Source organism: Odontesthes bonariensis, chromosome 7 (assembly GCF_027942865.1).
Source record: "Odontesthes bonariensis isolate fOdoBon6 chromosome 7, fOdoBon6.hap1, whole genome shotgun sequence".
NCBI lineage: Eukaryota > Metazoa > Chordata > Actinopteri > Atheriniformes > Atherinopsidae > Odontesthes > Odontesthes bonariensis.
The window spans coordinates 25,273,949-25,290,574 of NC_134512.1; the positions used below are offsets into that span (position 1 = coordinate 25,273,949).

Below are 16,626 nucleotides of genomic sequence, written 5' to 3' on the forward strand. Positions count from 1 at the left end.
GCTACAATTGTACGGTGGCCACAGTCTTATCTTCATTATGTCACTTTTAACTGTTCATGTGCTTAACATGCACAAATTCATGTTAGATGAATGGTTTGTCTCGCTCCTTTCTTCTTTTCTTCAGCTTCTTTTCTTTCAGTTTAAGTCAGTGCTGAGTGTTGTGCTCGATTTGATGTAATTTTGTGCACATTGTCACTTCATGGTCTTATAGGACTTGTAGGACTTTATTGGGAAGTTGCTTGACAGGCAGGGGGAGGGGGGCATTAATAATCATTAATGGCTATAACAACATGTTTGTATGAATGTGAGTATAAAATAAAATGATGTCTGTGTGTTTGACTACAGGGTGAAGAACTTTGTGGCGATGAAGGTGGTGAAGAGCGCCCAACACTACACAGAGACGGCCCTGGATGAAATTAAACTGCTGCGATGTGTGAGAATCTGACTCCTTTGATATTCTGACGTCTGTTTGTGCATTTTGTCTTTCCTTTATGTCTTATTTTATTTTATGGCACCTCTCTGCCCCACGCTTCGTCCATCTTTAGTTCTTCTTTGTCCTCCTTCCCATTTACATGGAACACTGAAGCTCTGCTTGTCATTTGTAGAATATTTAGAATAAATATTCAACATCCTCACATTTATTTCTTCTCTACCCTTCCTCTCCTCTTCTCCTTTTTTCCCTTTTCCACTCTTTTCCTTATTTCTGTCTTCTAACTACTCTTATTTCATACCCTTTCTGTGTCTGCCTGTCCTTCATCTTCCCTCCCTCTTCCAGCCACTTTTACCATATCTTCTTTATCGTGTCATCCTCCAGGTGAGAGAGAGCGACCCCGGCGATCCCAACAAGGACATGGTGGTTCAGCTGATAGACGACTTCAAGATCTCTGGAGTCAACGGCATACGTATCCTAAATGTCTGTGTGTGTGTGTGTGTGTGTGTGTGTGTGTGTGTGTGTGTGTGTGTGCGTGTGTGTGTGTGTGTGTGTTTCTGTGGGCGTGAGTTTCAGAGTTATAATAGTGTGAATCCTTGACTCTGCATACCAGATGTGTGTATGGTGTTTGAAGTGCTGGGTCATCACCTGCTGAAATGGATTATTAAATCCAACTATCAAGGTCTGCCACTGCCATGTGTCAAGAGCATTATCAAACAGGTGAGGACGTACACAAACCAAGTGTCTGCTTAAACAGTGTTGACAGTGAGTTCCATTGACTTTGGAATATTTCAGTGCCTGAACACTATAATGCAATCCATTATTTGTTAAATTACCCCAGTTTGACACCTCGGATACATGAGTAAAAAAAAGTAATCATTTGAAAAAAATATCCTTTTGATGAATTGGGATCTTACGCTTATCTGAAGACGAGGGTTTAGATTGTCATGATTAAACTACATTAGTAAAACAGGGGTGTTTCTCTCTGAACGTTACTGCACGTAATGAAAGATTATCAGCTGAAAAAGGTGACGTTAAAGCCCAGGGAAATTAGCTGTAGTAATGGCTCCGTGTGTCACACTACACACAGTTGTGCGACAACAAAGTAGTAGTTCCTTGTCTGCTGTGTGAAAGGTCCATTCATAATGGAGGTTTTCCTATTTTTGCATGGGCGCCACATGCACACAGCGGGGGGGGGGAAGCTAATTACCCTTTTAACAGTAAACAAAAACAATAAAAACAGCAACGCAGGATTAGATCAAATGATATATAACCAAATTACCAGTGAAATACATCAAACAGTACAATGATATTATAATTTGGACTTTTTGTATCACATATTTTCATTTGAAATACTCCATGTTGCATATTGACGTCCAACATCAGTTTATAAGCATATTGAGTCAGCTTTATATTTGGGAGGGAGTTTTTAGTTTTGCAGTCCAAAGAGATGAGACAGTTATTTGCCATTAGTGACAGTAAAAAGGTCATTGTGTATGGCTATTGCTGTGTGCAGGAATGTTGCAATGGCACTGAGGAAGTCTCTGACTGAACACACTTCACTGTTTGCTCACCATGTTCATTAAAGGGTCTGCAGTATTGCCCTTTTTCTGCAACATTCATCTTTGCATAATCGGCTCCAGGGGCTCAATAGCAGTCCCCAGCGCAGAGCCAGCCTTCTTTATCAGTTTGCTCAGTTTCTTTGAGTCCCTGGCTGTGATGCTGTTGCTCCATCAGATGGCTGCAAAGTAGAATTAGGGTCTGCTGTGCTCCCTCTTGTATCAAATCAAATCAAATCAAATTTATTTATATAGCACATTTCATGTGCAAACAATTCAAAGTGCTTTACATAAAATAAAAGCATTGTAGCAGGGAGTGGAAGAAGCATTAAAATACATAAAAGAATATAAACAGCCTCTCTGTTGTTTTGCCAGTTCAGTTTGTTGTCCAGGTGAACAAAATGATATCGTCACCTCCTCCACGTCTTCTCCCTTGATATAAATAGTGTTCAGGTTATTAATTAGATTATTAGAATGTTGGCCACCTTCTAAGACACAGTAACCTTCGCTCTCACAAACTCAAATTTGTTTATAAGTCAATAATCCAGATGATTGTGAACTCATTCACCTCTATTTTCTAGAACTTCTCACGTGCTTGTGCTTAAAGATAGAAGAAATATTTTTCCCCAAATCACGCAGTGGCTCAGATGTGTAGAGAATGGTTTTCATAATGTTGCTGTTTCTGTGGAACAGGATGGTCCTCTATTATTTCTGTCAGCTATAGCTGTGTGTGTATTCTTCTTCTGCACTGATAGAGTGGTATTGGTAATTGGTTCTTTAAAAAAGGCAAAAGGGAGGCTTGTTTCTAAGGAATAGAGCTTATATTGCGATGCAAGACTTGGAAGCGTTTCTCCATCCAGCCACCTGATCAGCATGTGAAGTTGTTGAGCATTTTCAGCCCCCATCAGCTGCTCACAAGCTGCCCAGAGAATGAATAGAGAATAAATGATAGTGCTTTCCACTTCCGTTCCAAAGCCTCTAGACAGAAAAAAATGGAAGAAATGGGGAAGCGAAAGCATCAACAGTATACCCTCTGCTTTCAGAGGCTGAAATGTGTTTAAAGATTTGGTGAACTTGGCTGGGAGAAGGGCGGCAGAGAACAAGTATAAACATGCCAAAACACTATTACTGTTTGTGTTTATCTGACTGCGTTGGCAGGTGCTGCAGGGTCTGGACTACCTCCACACAAAGTGTAAAATCATCCACACGGACATCAAACCAGAAAACATCCTGATGTGCGTAGATGACGTCTTTGTTAGGCGCATGGCCATGGAGGCAACAGAATGGCAAAAAGCTGGAGCCCCACCGCCATCCGGATCAGCAGGTATCACGCATTTATAGGATTTGCATTCGGAAAGAAAGTGTTTTGGGAATTGTACGTGCTTAATCCAAGCTCTTGGAACAGGCTAAACTTGTTGTCGTGCGCTTAGATTTTAAACTTTGATTAAACAACTGCGGCTTAATGTGTTGACTTGTTAGCTTTCAAGGTGCCGCCAGGTGTATTTCCTAGTGTTTGCAGTCTTTAAACTCAGCTAAGCAGCTTTTGTTGTCAGATAAACTAAATGGAGAGAGGAGTGGCACAATCCCCTTTCCAAATTCAGCAAGAAGTCTGGAAGATGGAAAGAAAAAAAGAGAGAAAAAAGAAACCTAACCCTTGTTGGTGTTTTCCAAACTTTAATCAAAATGTAGTTAATTTTGGTTAGTAAGCTAAAAATAAAAGGAAAAATCAGAAAACTAGAACTTTGTGGAGAGTAATCTAACTTTGGCAGCAAAATTCTCTAAAGATCCATAATGCAATTACGTGTGCATCCGGCTTCTTTATGGTAATTTAGACATGAGTTGAAAGGTGGCACCTGCAATGTGTGCGGCAGGAAACCGGTGGATGTTCCTCATTCAAAATCGTCTTTTGCCACAAATGCAGTGAAAGTGAATGGCATTGAAAACTGACTGAAGCCTTAATGTGCTTGTTACAGCGAAAAAGAAATGGGTCACAGATGAGCCTTTTTGCTTCTCAGCTGCTTCCCTTCTGGCTGCTTTACAAAGATTTTCCTTCTTTTTTCCATCTCTCCAACTTCCATCTCCTCTGATGAAACAAAACAAAACAAAAAAATCACGTCCCTGAAAAATAGTCATGATGAACTCGACACGAACCCTGTCCTCTTGCTGAATCTCACCATGAGCTGTCAGTTGCTTGCATCAGCCAGTCAAGTCTTTTTGAGCCTTATTGGTAGCCACTTACACTCCTAAAAAATTCTGCATTTGTAAAGTTGAGCACAAAACCACCAGCCGTCATCACAAGAGGGATCAGTGACAAAAAGTAAGCTAACAGTTTCTTGACATTACCATAAGTGCCTAAATGTGTTTCACAGTAAAGCCTCTTGTCTTGCTCATTGGACGTGATGTAGATTCGATGTATTCAAGGTGTTTCTGAAGCTTACTGAAGTTATTTTAGGAATATGTATAGGGTCCACAGGAAATGCAGTCTGATACACTCTTACATGTTGAGCTGCTAAAGTAGAAACCTTCCTGCTGATGACAAGCCAAATTCAAGATATAAAAGACCAAACCTACGTCATTTGCTAATGTATTTGGAAGCATGTGAGACTTGAAGCAGAAGTATTTCACACGTTTCACTTTACAGTAAGTCCTTCGAGGTTTATTGACTCGAGGCAGTGTGCGTGTGAAGGAATTTTTTTTTTTTCCACTAATCATTTGTTTGCAGTTTTCTCTCCTCACATACAGACTCTTCACACATCAGGCCTTTAAAGGGGGGGTTGTACGAGTGCTGATGAATGCACTGCAAAGTGATAACTGGCACGTGTGCTGTTTTGATGAAACCTCTGATTTTATTGTTGTTTTTCTCTCTGTCAGTTAGCACAGCCCCCCAGCTCAAACCGGTGAGTATAACTGATGTGAGTATGAACTGAGAGGAACACACACACAAACATACACAACACACAAACAGAAACGGGGGGGGGGGGGGGGGGGGTACACACATACAGAATTTTACACTCTAAAGTTTTCAGGGACCTAAAGCTGATCGTGTGAATGAAAGGACTAGAGGACTATTTGGACAAGCCTTTGGTCTTTCTTTCAAAGCGTCTGTTTATGATTGATGAGCAAAAGGTGTGAGCTCAGTTTGTCCAATAAATTGTAGCGATTGGTGCTAGAGAAACGGGAGTGTGATCAGATTTGATCAGCAAGCGGCCCCTTGACCCTTTTTGGATTTTAATTCAGATATTGCTAAATCCTGATTTGTGCACTTAAGAATGTGACATCAGCTTTTTTTCTCCCCCAACCAAAAAAACAGGAAAAAAAGACTACATGCAGTACCTTAAAGTGTTGGAATTCTGGTAGAAATAAAATCACCTAGTTTAGGAAAACAGGTTGTCAGATTAGAAGAATTTACAAACACTTGATCCACCAGCATAATTAGTATGTAAATGCCATCAATATACCGTTAAGGTGTTAGTGGACACTCTATATAAATCATTATCCACCATCTTTTATCCCTTAAAAAGCCCTTTACTTTCATAATTTTGGATCCCCTTTGACTCTTTTTTTTTTCCTCCATCCAAGGTGGGAAAGATCTCAAAGAACAAGAAGAAGAAGCTGAAGAAGAAACAGAAGCGGCAAGCTGAGCTGCTGGAAAGGCGGATGTTGGAGATCGAAGCCCTGGAGAGAGAGGCTGAGAAAAAGGAAGAGAAAGCCAAAGAAAGTGATGAAAAAGGTGCAGTTGAACACGACTCGCCCTCCACGCTGCAGCTGCAGCCGCCGACACCACAGCTGGGTCCCAGCATGGCCCTGGGAGAAAGCGACGACGAAGACGACGATGAGGAGGATGGCGAAGATGAGGATGAGGAGGGAGGAGAGAGGGAAAGGCCCATCAGGTTGACTAATCATACATGTGAGTCATGGGAGAGTTTCTTTTTCTCCTGAGGTGCAGGTGTTCCGACCAGGCGCACACTGTGAATCACCTTATCACAATCACACATTTGTGAATGAATCTCGCTCCGTCGCTTCAGCGCAACAGATATGAAGTCAGCGTTTCCTAAATTGATACGTTAAGGAGTGATCAGTGTTAAAACTTCCTTCCAAATTCCAGTGATGAACGAGGTGAGGGTAAAATGAGACTTGATAATCAGGCTTGACAGAAATACCAAGTGTTCGCTGTATAAACTGGAGAAAAAACGAGGAAGAATTTCTTTTTTCTGTTTCCTCAAATCTTTCAGTGGTAACAAAGTAATACACTCTGAAAGTCTGGCCCAATACATTCTACACGTTTTAAAGAAATAAACCTTTTGTATTTGATATTTTAAAAAGATTGTATTTTGTTTTCCAAATAGCCAGATGTTATTGTGTAACTTAATATTCGCTTCTGAGCTGATAGTTTTACTATTTACTGTCACATCTGTTTTACTTTTGATTTGTCATTTTGTTGTTGTCACTCGGGCTGTTTTTTCAGGCTGTGTCACTCGGCCCGTTAGCAGAGATTTCGCTGCAGTTCTGCCTCACAGCCTAGTTTCAGATCCCTGAATCATCACTGGCATCTTTTTTTTTTTTTTTTTTTCAGCTCAGCTAAACTGAACTTAATTGCCACCTTAGGAAGTATATTCTCTGTCAAGTTCATATGCAGTTGCTGATTTTTATTTAAATTTTTTTTAGTTAATTAAAACTTAATTTCACACCAAGATATTCTGACAGTTTGATTTTATGATAATGGATACTAATGGATGGTATAATGGTCTAGTGTTCGTTTCAGTTTTTATTCAAAGGAAACACTCTGTGAAGGAATTTTGAGGAATACAGTATATGCAGTAGAACTTGTTCTTATTACTGTATTCAGGGTGTCAATTGCTAGAAAGGGTTTTTTGTGAAGCAGAGCGCATCTGCATCATAAGAGAACATGTGAGTGTGTGTGTGTGTGTGTGTGTGTGCGTGTGTGTGTGCGTGTGTGTGCGTGTGCGTGTGTGTGTGTGCGTGTGTGTGTGTGTGTGTGTGTGTGTGTGTGTGCGCAGCCTGTCTGTGAATGAAAGGGATGTGGATTGGCTCCAGCCACTCAGCCCACGCTGGTCCTCCTTTACATGCGAAGCCAGGCTGATTCACATAAAAAAAGAAAGAAAACACTTTTCACGTCTCCCTCCTCCACCGGCCGTCTCCTTTATTCTCATACTTTTCTTTTTTTTTGCGTCTTTCTCTCAAATCTTTTCTCTCTCTGCCTACCCCGTCTTTGACTGCACTCACTGTATATCACCTCCCACCCACTTCCTGCCTTTACTGTTTTTCCGCTATTCTCTTTACATTAGGTGCAGCGCCTCCTCAGGAGCAGAGTGAGGCACCTCACACCCCTGTTAATGACCCAAATGAGGAGGTGGTGGAGGAAGAAGAAGAAGAAGAAGAAGAAGAAGAGGAGGAGGAGGAGGAGGAGGAGGAAGAAGAAGAAGAAGAAGAAGATGATGAAGAAGAAGAAGAGGATGAACCTACGCCTATTGATGAAAAAGATGCCCCTTTTCCCCCCACCTCTGAAGAAGGTAACAAAGATTCGATACAATCAGAAGTAGAGCAGGAGGAGGGGGAGGAAGAAGAGGAGGAGGGAGTAAAAGGGACAGAGGATGAGAAGGCGGAGGAGGAGACACAGGAAAAGGTATTGGAGGAGGAGGAAGAGGAAGAAGAGGAGGAGGAGGAGGAGGTTAAAGAGGCTGGGACAGAGGAAAATGAGACAGAGGAGCCAAAGAGTGAGAGCAAAGTAGAGGTAAAGATAGTGGTGGAAGAAGAGGACTCCAAGGAGCAGGAGGGGGAGGAGGTGGAGGATGAGGATGAGGATGAGGATGATGACACGACAGCTGACCTCCTCACAGACAACACCTCCCTCATCAAACCCCAGAACAATAAAACAAATTCAGCTAAAACCAACGGACATGTTTTGCTGGGCTCTGAGGCACTCAGACAGAACCCTGGCACGCCTCTGCCTCCTTCACCCACCCCCGAGCCTCTCCTCTGCCCCCTGGTGGAGTCCGAGCTCAGCTACACGGACAGGGACGTCTCTCTCAGCTCTGGTTATGAGATGTATAACGGCGAATTGCCTGAGCCAGGGCTGACCAACGGCTCCAGTGACCGGCATAAAGGTACATTGCCCCTCTTCCCTGAATTGCCCCTGGATCCTGAGCCATGTAACCCTGTTTCAGTTGGGACGGCAGACATCGGAGCGGGACCTTCCCCCGTCAGCCCCACTGCAGACCGTAGCCGCACTGTGTCATCCTCGAGCACTGGAGACACACCCAAAGGTGAGATATGGTTATACAGGTTGTGCAGGAATTATAGATTTACTCTCAAATACAGAGCATGTGTAGAATTCCACAGTCGAATTATCCATTTAAACCTCAAAGATCAAAGCTTTAGCAGCAGTTGCAAGCTGCAAGGTGGTGGTGGTGCTGGCTGGAAATTGTTGTTCCAATACATCCCAGTCCTGTCAAATCATCCGCAGGTCAGTGCAATGCCATAGTCTTTGAACCATTCTCAACCAATTTGTGCAGTGTGGCGCTTTATCCACCTGCAACGATTTAGGTAGGTGGCGTGGACTCCCAGCAGGGCGTTCCTTAGAGCATCACATTCACTCCGCCTGCTCATCTTCTTCCTGCAGTGCATCCATATGCCATCTCTTCCCCAAGTAAATGGCACAGAGTGTGACATGACAAAGCCCTCCAGTAACCATCAGTAAAGTAGCTCCCAGAAGGGAAAGCCTTTGTTGCTGGTTCACGGTTTGCTCTGCCTCAAAACACTGGTGGTAAGCACTCACCAGTGGTGGTCAGGTGAACCCCCACAAGCCTTGCTGTTTCAGAGACACTCCAGCCAATCTGGCCATAAGAAAATGTCCCTTGTCAATGCCACCCAGGGCTTTACAGCTACCATTTCTTCCACACCCAGTAATTTGGCTCACAGATCCCACTGTTCACTTACAGTCTAACATAACCCACACAAGATGATCAACGTCCTATGCGTGAATATTATGTTTCAGCTCATGAATGTGTAGTCATCAAAGCAACCATTGACGGTACTGCAGTACTCACTCATCATGAGAATCCATGTGAAGTGGGAACTTTGTGCACTGGTCATAACTGCACATTATACCCGCACCTGCCTGAGCTCCACACCTTTAGGATCAAACAACTTTCCTAACAGTGTGTTGTTAAGCTGTATTGCATGCAGGTATCACCATCACTTACCAGCTATTTCAGCTCGCAGGAATATTCCCTCAGAGGAAGAACCTCTACTAATTATTTTTGCCTTCATGTGGCCTTCTTACTGCCTCGTACTATAGAGTATGGGCAACAACATCACTGCCCCCATGCATTTTAGGTAGTTGTTGCCGTGTTGTTCAAAGTGCTTTACACACATCACAATAAAGGTTTTCATGTCTAACTTAAATGAGAGAGGTTGTTTTAAACACACCAGCATGTGTCGGGGAGCATTGTTGAGGGTGATGTTTGGGTCTTTTTACAGCCGATATCCATGCCATGTGACTCCCTCTGTTATCTCAGAAATCGCACTTCATTGTTTTGCTTCCAACTAGGAAAACAGAACATTTCCAAATCTTTTGAGGTAGAACTTCAAGGACAGTCGTGACGTGCAGTTGATAATACGAGTGCTTTACCATTTTCACCTTCTTTTTTAAACAAAAAACACTGAATGGATAGATCAACTAAGAACAATGAAAGATCACTGTGGGATTCAGCCGTGACTGTTACTCCTTGCCATTAGAAATGCATCGCACTTTTTACATGGTCTAATGTCATGTTCCCAGGCTCTGTGGTCCCTGCTCAGGAGCTGGTTATTTCTGTTGCTAGGCAACATCTTTTATCTACATGGAATGGGGTTTACAGGCTCTGAGTTTGAAACTCCGAGCCTGTGAATTAAGAGCCTTACTTCAAATTTTGACAAAGCCAGGATTTAACTGTCTGCTTTCAGTCTAAAAAATAAGAGAGAATAATACAGAGAACAATAAAGCTTCCTCCCACATGATATAAAAAAAGCTGTTTTTTTTTGTGGAGATTGCATTTTCATTGTCTCTCATTCCTTCACATCTCCACATGTTCAGTGCAATTTACATTTGTTTTATCTTAGGACATCTGTCCTTATGTCTTTCTCGGCAGCTGCTCCCTCTGATGCAGGATTCTGATTCACAATGGCTAACAGTATTTAGGACCTCAGTTAACCCCTTCCACTCCCCCCCGTTAATGTCCAGCTTCAGACACATGTCAGATACATTAGCGGAGTTATTCTCAATTCCCAATAGGTGCTCTTCCCTTCATAAGTGTATTTAATGTGATTTGAAATGCTTTTGAGCCTCGTAAATGATCACTTAAATTTACACAGACATGTATTCTATATTTGTAGAGGGGATACTGTATGTCCATCCTTTTTTATCTGCATTAATCCGCTTCTTTCCTTGTTGCATCAACATGATTGTAGTCTGGCTACTTGCCTAGAACATTTTAATCTACATGCTAATGAGAATTTTGAGAAAGGGACGGAGATCTAATTTAGATTTAGAAGATCAGCATAACATGAATAAACACTGCAGTGTTTTGTTTTTCTACTTTACAAATATATTGTCTTAATATGTCCCCGGGATTTTAGTCATGACTCAGCATCAGTTACTCGCCCACCGACAGCCGTCTTTTTAGAGTCATTACCTTGAACTGTCATTGAAAAAGCTGAAGTGACTGGTCAGTATTAAAATACACGTGTGTCAGTGTGTAAACTCTCTTTGTCTCGACTTCATGTATGTGTTAACTGTCCCACTGTGTGCGCACTCAGTCAGGGCCAGAGCTGCAGACCTCCTGATCAACCCACTGGATCCCCGCAATGCTGAATCTATCAGAGTAAAGATCGCTGACCTCGGGAATGCCTGCTGGGTGGTAAGACGCAGTATTATCTGGAATTTGATTCATTTGAAACATTACTTTGAATGTGATGCGCAAGGGCTAAGTATTTTTAGGGGCAAAATTTTAGGTTTTTTGATCGCTGTTTTCTATTTTTTGCTCAAAACGAGCAAAGATAGACTGTTTACCGGGAGAAATGTGCCTGATCCTCAAATTAACTTTGCGTCAGTGAGCATCATGTCCTATCCTGACAAATGCTTCCCTTTTTGTGCTCTATGATGTTTCTGATGACTGCACGGATCCAACTTGCCTGAGGGTATAAACTCCCCCTTAGAGAGAAAGAGTCCCCCATAGATGTAAACTAGGAAGAAATTAAATATCCTCACCCGTGATAAGGTTAATATTTTCACGAGTCACTGTAAAACAATTTCTTAGCCTTGAAACACCATCATGATAAATGATTACGGGGCCTGGGGCCGTCACAATGCTGAGTACTTGCCTAAAAACAAACAACTCAGACATGTTCATCATCGCTGTGTCGTCTCATATCTAACTGATAAAAAAGATTTAGGAAAAAAACTTGATTTGAGGAATTTGGTTTGTTGACTTTTGCCAGAAGGCTATATGTGTTAAATGATAAATGTACAAAGCTGCATAAAGGCATTTTTCCCTCCCGTCTGCAGCACAAGCACTTTACAGAAGACATTCAGACGAGACAGTACCGCTCCATAGAAGTCCTGATAGGAGCCGGATACAGTACCCCTGCTGACATCTGGAGTACTGCCTGCATGGTGAGGGGCTCATATACATATATGCAGGACCTAAATAACTGTGGAAATGTTGTATTTCTCTTCTGTTTCACTGATATCGTAATCCTTAGGCATTTGAGCTGGCCACAGGAGATTACCTGTTTGAGCCTCACTCCGGAGAGGACTACTCCCGTGACGAGGGTGCGTATTTACAGTGTTTATCTTCTTTATTCTGAAGAACCACATCTGAATATCGTACCTTAATACTGTAATCTAGTTTTTGAATAGAACATGTTTGAATAATTAGTTGTGAGCTAGATTGTTCTGCTTAAAAGCAGAGTCTCTTACGTGCTTATAAAGATTATGAACTGGCTTCATCATGTTCCCCCATTGTTTAGATTGAAATTTGAAGACTTTATAAAGAAATGCAAATTATTTTTTTTCTTCAAATGCATTCTTGCAACACCAACATATTAAGAGAGTAAGAGCTGGTTTTGCTCTCAGCTGAGCATTTGAAGTATTTGACGGAATGAGGAGTTTCGGGAACTGTTCGAAGCATGAATTTGTTGTTTTATGTGACGTCTGCTCTCAAAAGCAGAACTTTTGTGTCCGACAACGTATCCAAACAATGGGGGAAAATTAAACAAGAAATGCTGATTGTGTTTTGCTTAAAAAAAAAAAAAAAGATCCCAAAGTGAGCTTAGTTTAGCCATCCTCCTCCCCAAACCCTTCTATCCACTGCCGGCTGTAAATCCTTACCTTTAATTCTGCTGCTATGCCTCCACTGATCTTCATCCCACTGCTCACAAAGGCCTGAATTGTTTGAATATCATCCATACGCAGAAAGCTTGCACGGCTCATGCTGTTTTAATAATAGCTAGTTATCTTGGGAGTATATGATATCTACATCTAGGTCACTGTATCCTTATATCACCACGTAGACACCAGTCATTACCGTTCTCCTGCGAAACCCAACACATTCCCAGACTGCGCAGCCTCATCCTCACCTTGCTCCTCCATCTCTTCCACCGGTCTTTGATCTCCCTCAGCTCATTGTGTTATTTCTCTCGCTGCACATGGCACACAGCGAGCTCCTCTCTGCATGTTTTGCTCAGGCATCGAGCCAGTGTCAGTTTTATCCAAACATGCTGATTTACAGAGAGACACCTTTGATCTCGCACCGCTGAGGCCTCGTTGGAAGTCGGTCTCTTTCAGTAATCTGATAGCACGTCACTTTTATTTATCTCACTTTCTCACCTCTGCTGTGGAGGCATAGCTTATTAACAGTTTTTTCTCCTTTACTATCTGTGACTATGTGTTTTTCTCCCTCCTCTTTCCTCTCTTTTTCTCCCTCCTTTACCCCCTCCATTATCTTTTATCTGTTATCCTTTCTTACACACAATCCACCTTTTTTTCTTTCTTATCCCGTTATTTAATTTAATCTCGGATTTATTTGATACTCCCCACCCGTTTCCTTCCGTCTTTGTTTGTCCACCTTTCCTTCTCCTTCCTCCTCTTTTTTTTGGCATCCTTTCTTTCTCCTCTCCTTCCCTACCTCCCTCATTCCTCTCTCCTCCATAGACCACATAGCCCACATCATAGAACTGCTGGGCTGTATTCCGAGGCACTTTGCTCTCTCTGGAAAATATTCCCGGGAGTTCTTCAACAGAAGAGGTAGCGCTGGCCAGAGAGCTGGTGGGACTGAGACACACAGACGTCTGAGAGGGACAAAAAAAAAATGGACACAGGCAGAATTTTAAAAGTGTATTGATTTGATAAAAGTTTGATTTAAAAGAAAAAAAAAAAAAGACAAACTCCCTGCTGCATCAGTCGGTTTTGGAAGCGTGTCCACGCAGTACCTTGAAGCTGAAGTGTGTGTCAGTGCCTTACAGCCAGTGTATGTGTGTGTTGCTGTGTGTGCATGCTGTAATGCTGAACCGTGACTGTTCCCTTTGTGATGTATGTGGTGTTGGGCAGACCACATCGCTCTGATCATGGAGCTTCTTGGGAAGGTCCCACGCAAAGTGTTCGCTGCCGGGAAGTACAGCCGAGAGTTTTTCTCCAAGAAAGGTAAACGGCTCCGTGGTTCGCGGCTGGTTAGGTGTCATCCTGAGGGGGTGTCTGTGTTTTAGGAGGATCTCAGTTGTGGTGACAGAACCTGGATCAGGTAGCATTTGTTATATGGTAAAGTTCGCACCCATTTTTATGCATTTGGGAAGTTTCAGGTAAGTTTTCAGTCACTGCTTTCTGTCTTCTATGAATCACTGGCAAAAAAATAAGTGCGTCATTTAACTCAATTTAAGTCCAAATGTATTTAATCTGCATTTCAAGTTAAAATTCCCAAACTTCTGAAGAGTTTCATCAATCACCGACCTACATTAAAGGGGACATATTATGCACAGTTTTTAATAGAATGATATAAGATTCACATGAACCCAGGATGTGTATTTTAAGGCTCAGCTCAAGTCATAAGACCTCAAAACAGCTGCTTCTTGCCCTGTTCCAGACAAGCTGTCCGTATCTTTAGGCCAAAGTGATATCCTGCTGTCCACAGCCGTTTAAGGAACAGAACCAGAAGCTAATATCAGCTGGAGGGATGCTGTGGGTACAGTTGAATATTTAAAAAAACAAAACAAAGAAAGCTTAACACCATTGGAAAGTGTCATGGGGTTCAGAAAAGGTAGTAGGAGAAAGAAACGCGCTGCAGTGAGAATCCTGCCACACTTACACTCGACTGTGACGCGGGACTGAAAGTGCAAATGCTAAATACTCATTTAATACTCTAAATAGTGCTTTGGATGCTTTGTCCAATGCATTGGGATCACGTTGTGTCACATTAGCATAATAAGTTCATTTAGGCACTTTGTAACACTTGAAAGTACAATATGAATAAAGTTTGTTGTTATCATTAGTTATTGTGATTCAGATGTTACTTTATTATCCAGGTTGATCATTTAAAAAGGTAAACAAAAAGGCCCTAAAGTGAAAGAGGCCGCTGTCTCAGGCTGCTCAGACTCACACTGACTCCTCCCATCAGATATACTTTGTAGACTAGATGAATATAATCGAACCCTGCGGCCGCAAGAAATTGTTGAGTTGAATTGTTTACTTTCTGTGGTAAAGAATGGTCCAGTGTTTCCTGTTTCAAAAGGAGATATTATAGCTTTTGTCATGGCTGTCACTTCAGTACTTCCAGGTCATTTCTGTCAGTTAGGAACCTTCCAAATGCCTCTAAAGAAGTTGTAGGCATTCTGATTTTTTATTTTTTATTTTTTTAACAGGGCTCACACCTTTTGGCAGTGCCTCTGTCGCTGCTGTATGCTTGTGTGAGCACTGGGGTGAGCTTTTCCACCAATGCATTAGGTGTCTGTATTGGTCTTTAGTTTGATCTCCCAACCAAAGCTGAGGGTTTCTATGCTGCGGCTTCAAAGAATGTCTGGGTGTAACCTTGGCTCTATGAACATGTGGGGAATGTTAAATGTTGAACAACAGTCACTTTCCCTGAAAGCAATGCAACGCAGAGAGGTGGGAAGATGCTAGAAGAGCTGTCGAACTATCTCTGCAAACACTGCCAGAGCTTTGGAAATGAGAAAACAGCATCTAACTGTTGGCAGAGCACTGGTTATGGGTTAGCCTTCTAACTATACCATGAAGAATTAGAGCTTGTTATATTTTATACTTTTGTTCCAGAGGATAGAATATTTGAGCAAAGCAGCATACCCTCTAAATACTTAATGCAAAGTGGACCAATTATAGCTTTTGACAGTTACATATCTGGGGCACGTATGAATTGCCTATTGCACTAAAGACCGCTAAGTCAGACAGAACGGAACATTCTTCCAGCTGATTCCAGATAGGACCAACCCCTCAAGAGCTACACAGCAGCTGATTGTATGATAACTGACTGACATCATCTGTGCGAAAGAGAAGAGAAGCTCAGAAAGCAAGGGATCGTTTCACATGTAAATACTGTATGCCTAAATCATTCAACACCTGTTGTCTTTGACTTATTTTCTTTGTTCATTTCTTGCTAGACAATGTTACAAAAAGAAAAAAAAGATTTAGCATGCAACCATGCTAATGGTACTTCTTTCTAACTGTTGCGGGGACATTGCTATTAAAATAAATGCAAGCAATCCGCTGGGTATTCAGTGGCTCAAATGGCAGGAGTCCAGGATGACTCTTTTGTTTGCTCTTGCGGCCCAATAATGGAGCATTGGCCGCGTTCTGCTTGTAGCCGGGACACCTTAAAACTAAAGCTGGCAGAAGCAGCTCTAATGACGAAATAACAATGGTGGACTGCAAAGCAGCTGCTCACGGGGAAATTAAGGAGCCAGCTTCGTGCTACGCGGGTGGATCTGCTCCTCAGCTGGTGGCTGTGCTTATTCGGTTTGTGCGTCACAACCATCTGCAGACCTGAGCTGCTTACTCAGAAACACTATCTTTGGAGAAAGGAAAGCGAAAAGAAAAAGTATGGTCTTTTGTCTTATTTATGATGCATCAGTGGACACACAGGGGACATGTACAGAAACGTTACAAAGATGGATTCTGCATAATATGTCACCTTTTAAATGTTTTTGCCTTTTTGGGGGGATATTATGTGCAAAAGGGACAATTCAAGGATACCAAGTGTTTAATTGAAGTTAGAATCAATCATTTCCATATGTGTTCGGTGGAATTTATCAAAAAATAGCAGCAATAAAAGGAGCTGTAGTATTTCAGTCGCATTCCCAAACTATACATGTGTGAGACTCCTGAGTGATGGTAAGTGCATGGACCTGTATCTGATACAGCTGATAACCCCTGCACTCTCATTTATTCACTTTTTAGTCGTCTTTTACCCCCTCTCCTCTCTGCTTGCGTATTCTTCTTAATTTGTCATGAGATCTGAATATTCCGCCTTTGATGTTGTCTCTCTCCGCAGTCTGAGCCTGCACTTGATGTCTCAATCTTTACCCTTTTATCTCCCTGTGCTCTGTTAATCTGGGCTGACTTTGCCGCTCTGT

At 42.1% G+C, this 16,626-nt stretch overlaps 1 protein-coding gene across 6 annotated transcripts in view; it reads left to right on the forward strand.

Annotated features, from left to right (window-relative positions):
• Nucleotides 1-16,626, forward strand: part of srpk2 (SRSF protein kinase 2) — a 62,762-nt gene that overhangs the window by 42,049 nt on the left and 4,087 nt on the right. For 4 of the 6 annotated variants that reach the window (XM_075470291.1, XM_075470292.1, XM_075470290.1 and 1 more), the window contains 12 exons: nucleotides 346-433; nucleotides 815-902; nucleotides 1,044-1,150; nucleotides 3,148-3,313; nucleotides 4,861-4,901; nucleotides 5,569-5,896; nucleotides 7,296-8,273; nucleotides 10,807-10,907; nucleotides 11,555-11,662; nucleotides 11,752-11,821; nucleotides 13,202-13,294; nucleotides 13,598-13,690. In XM_075470291.1, the coding sequence (XP_075326406.1) occupies nucleotides 346-433; nucleotides 815-902; nucleotides 1,044-1,150; nucleotides 3,148-3,313; nucleotides 4,861-4,901; nucleotides 5,569-5,896; nucleotides 7,296-8,273; nucleotides 10,807-10,907; nucleotides 11,555-11,662; nucleotides 11,752-11,821; nucleotides 13,202-13,294; nucleotides 13,598-13,690 (2,261 nt within the window). The remainder of the gene's footprint in view (nucleotides 1-345; nucleotides 434-814; nucleotides 903-1,043; nucleotides 1,151-3,147; nucleotides 3,314-4,860; nucleotides 4,902-5,568; nucleotides 5,897-7,295; nucleotides 8,274-10,806; nucleotides 10,908-11,554; nucleotides 11,663-11,751; nucleotides 11,822-13,201; nucleotides 13,295-13,597; nucleotides 13,691-16,626) is intronic. The other 2 variants (XM_075470294.1, XM_075470295.1) reach the window with 2 other exon arrangements.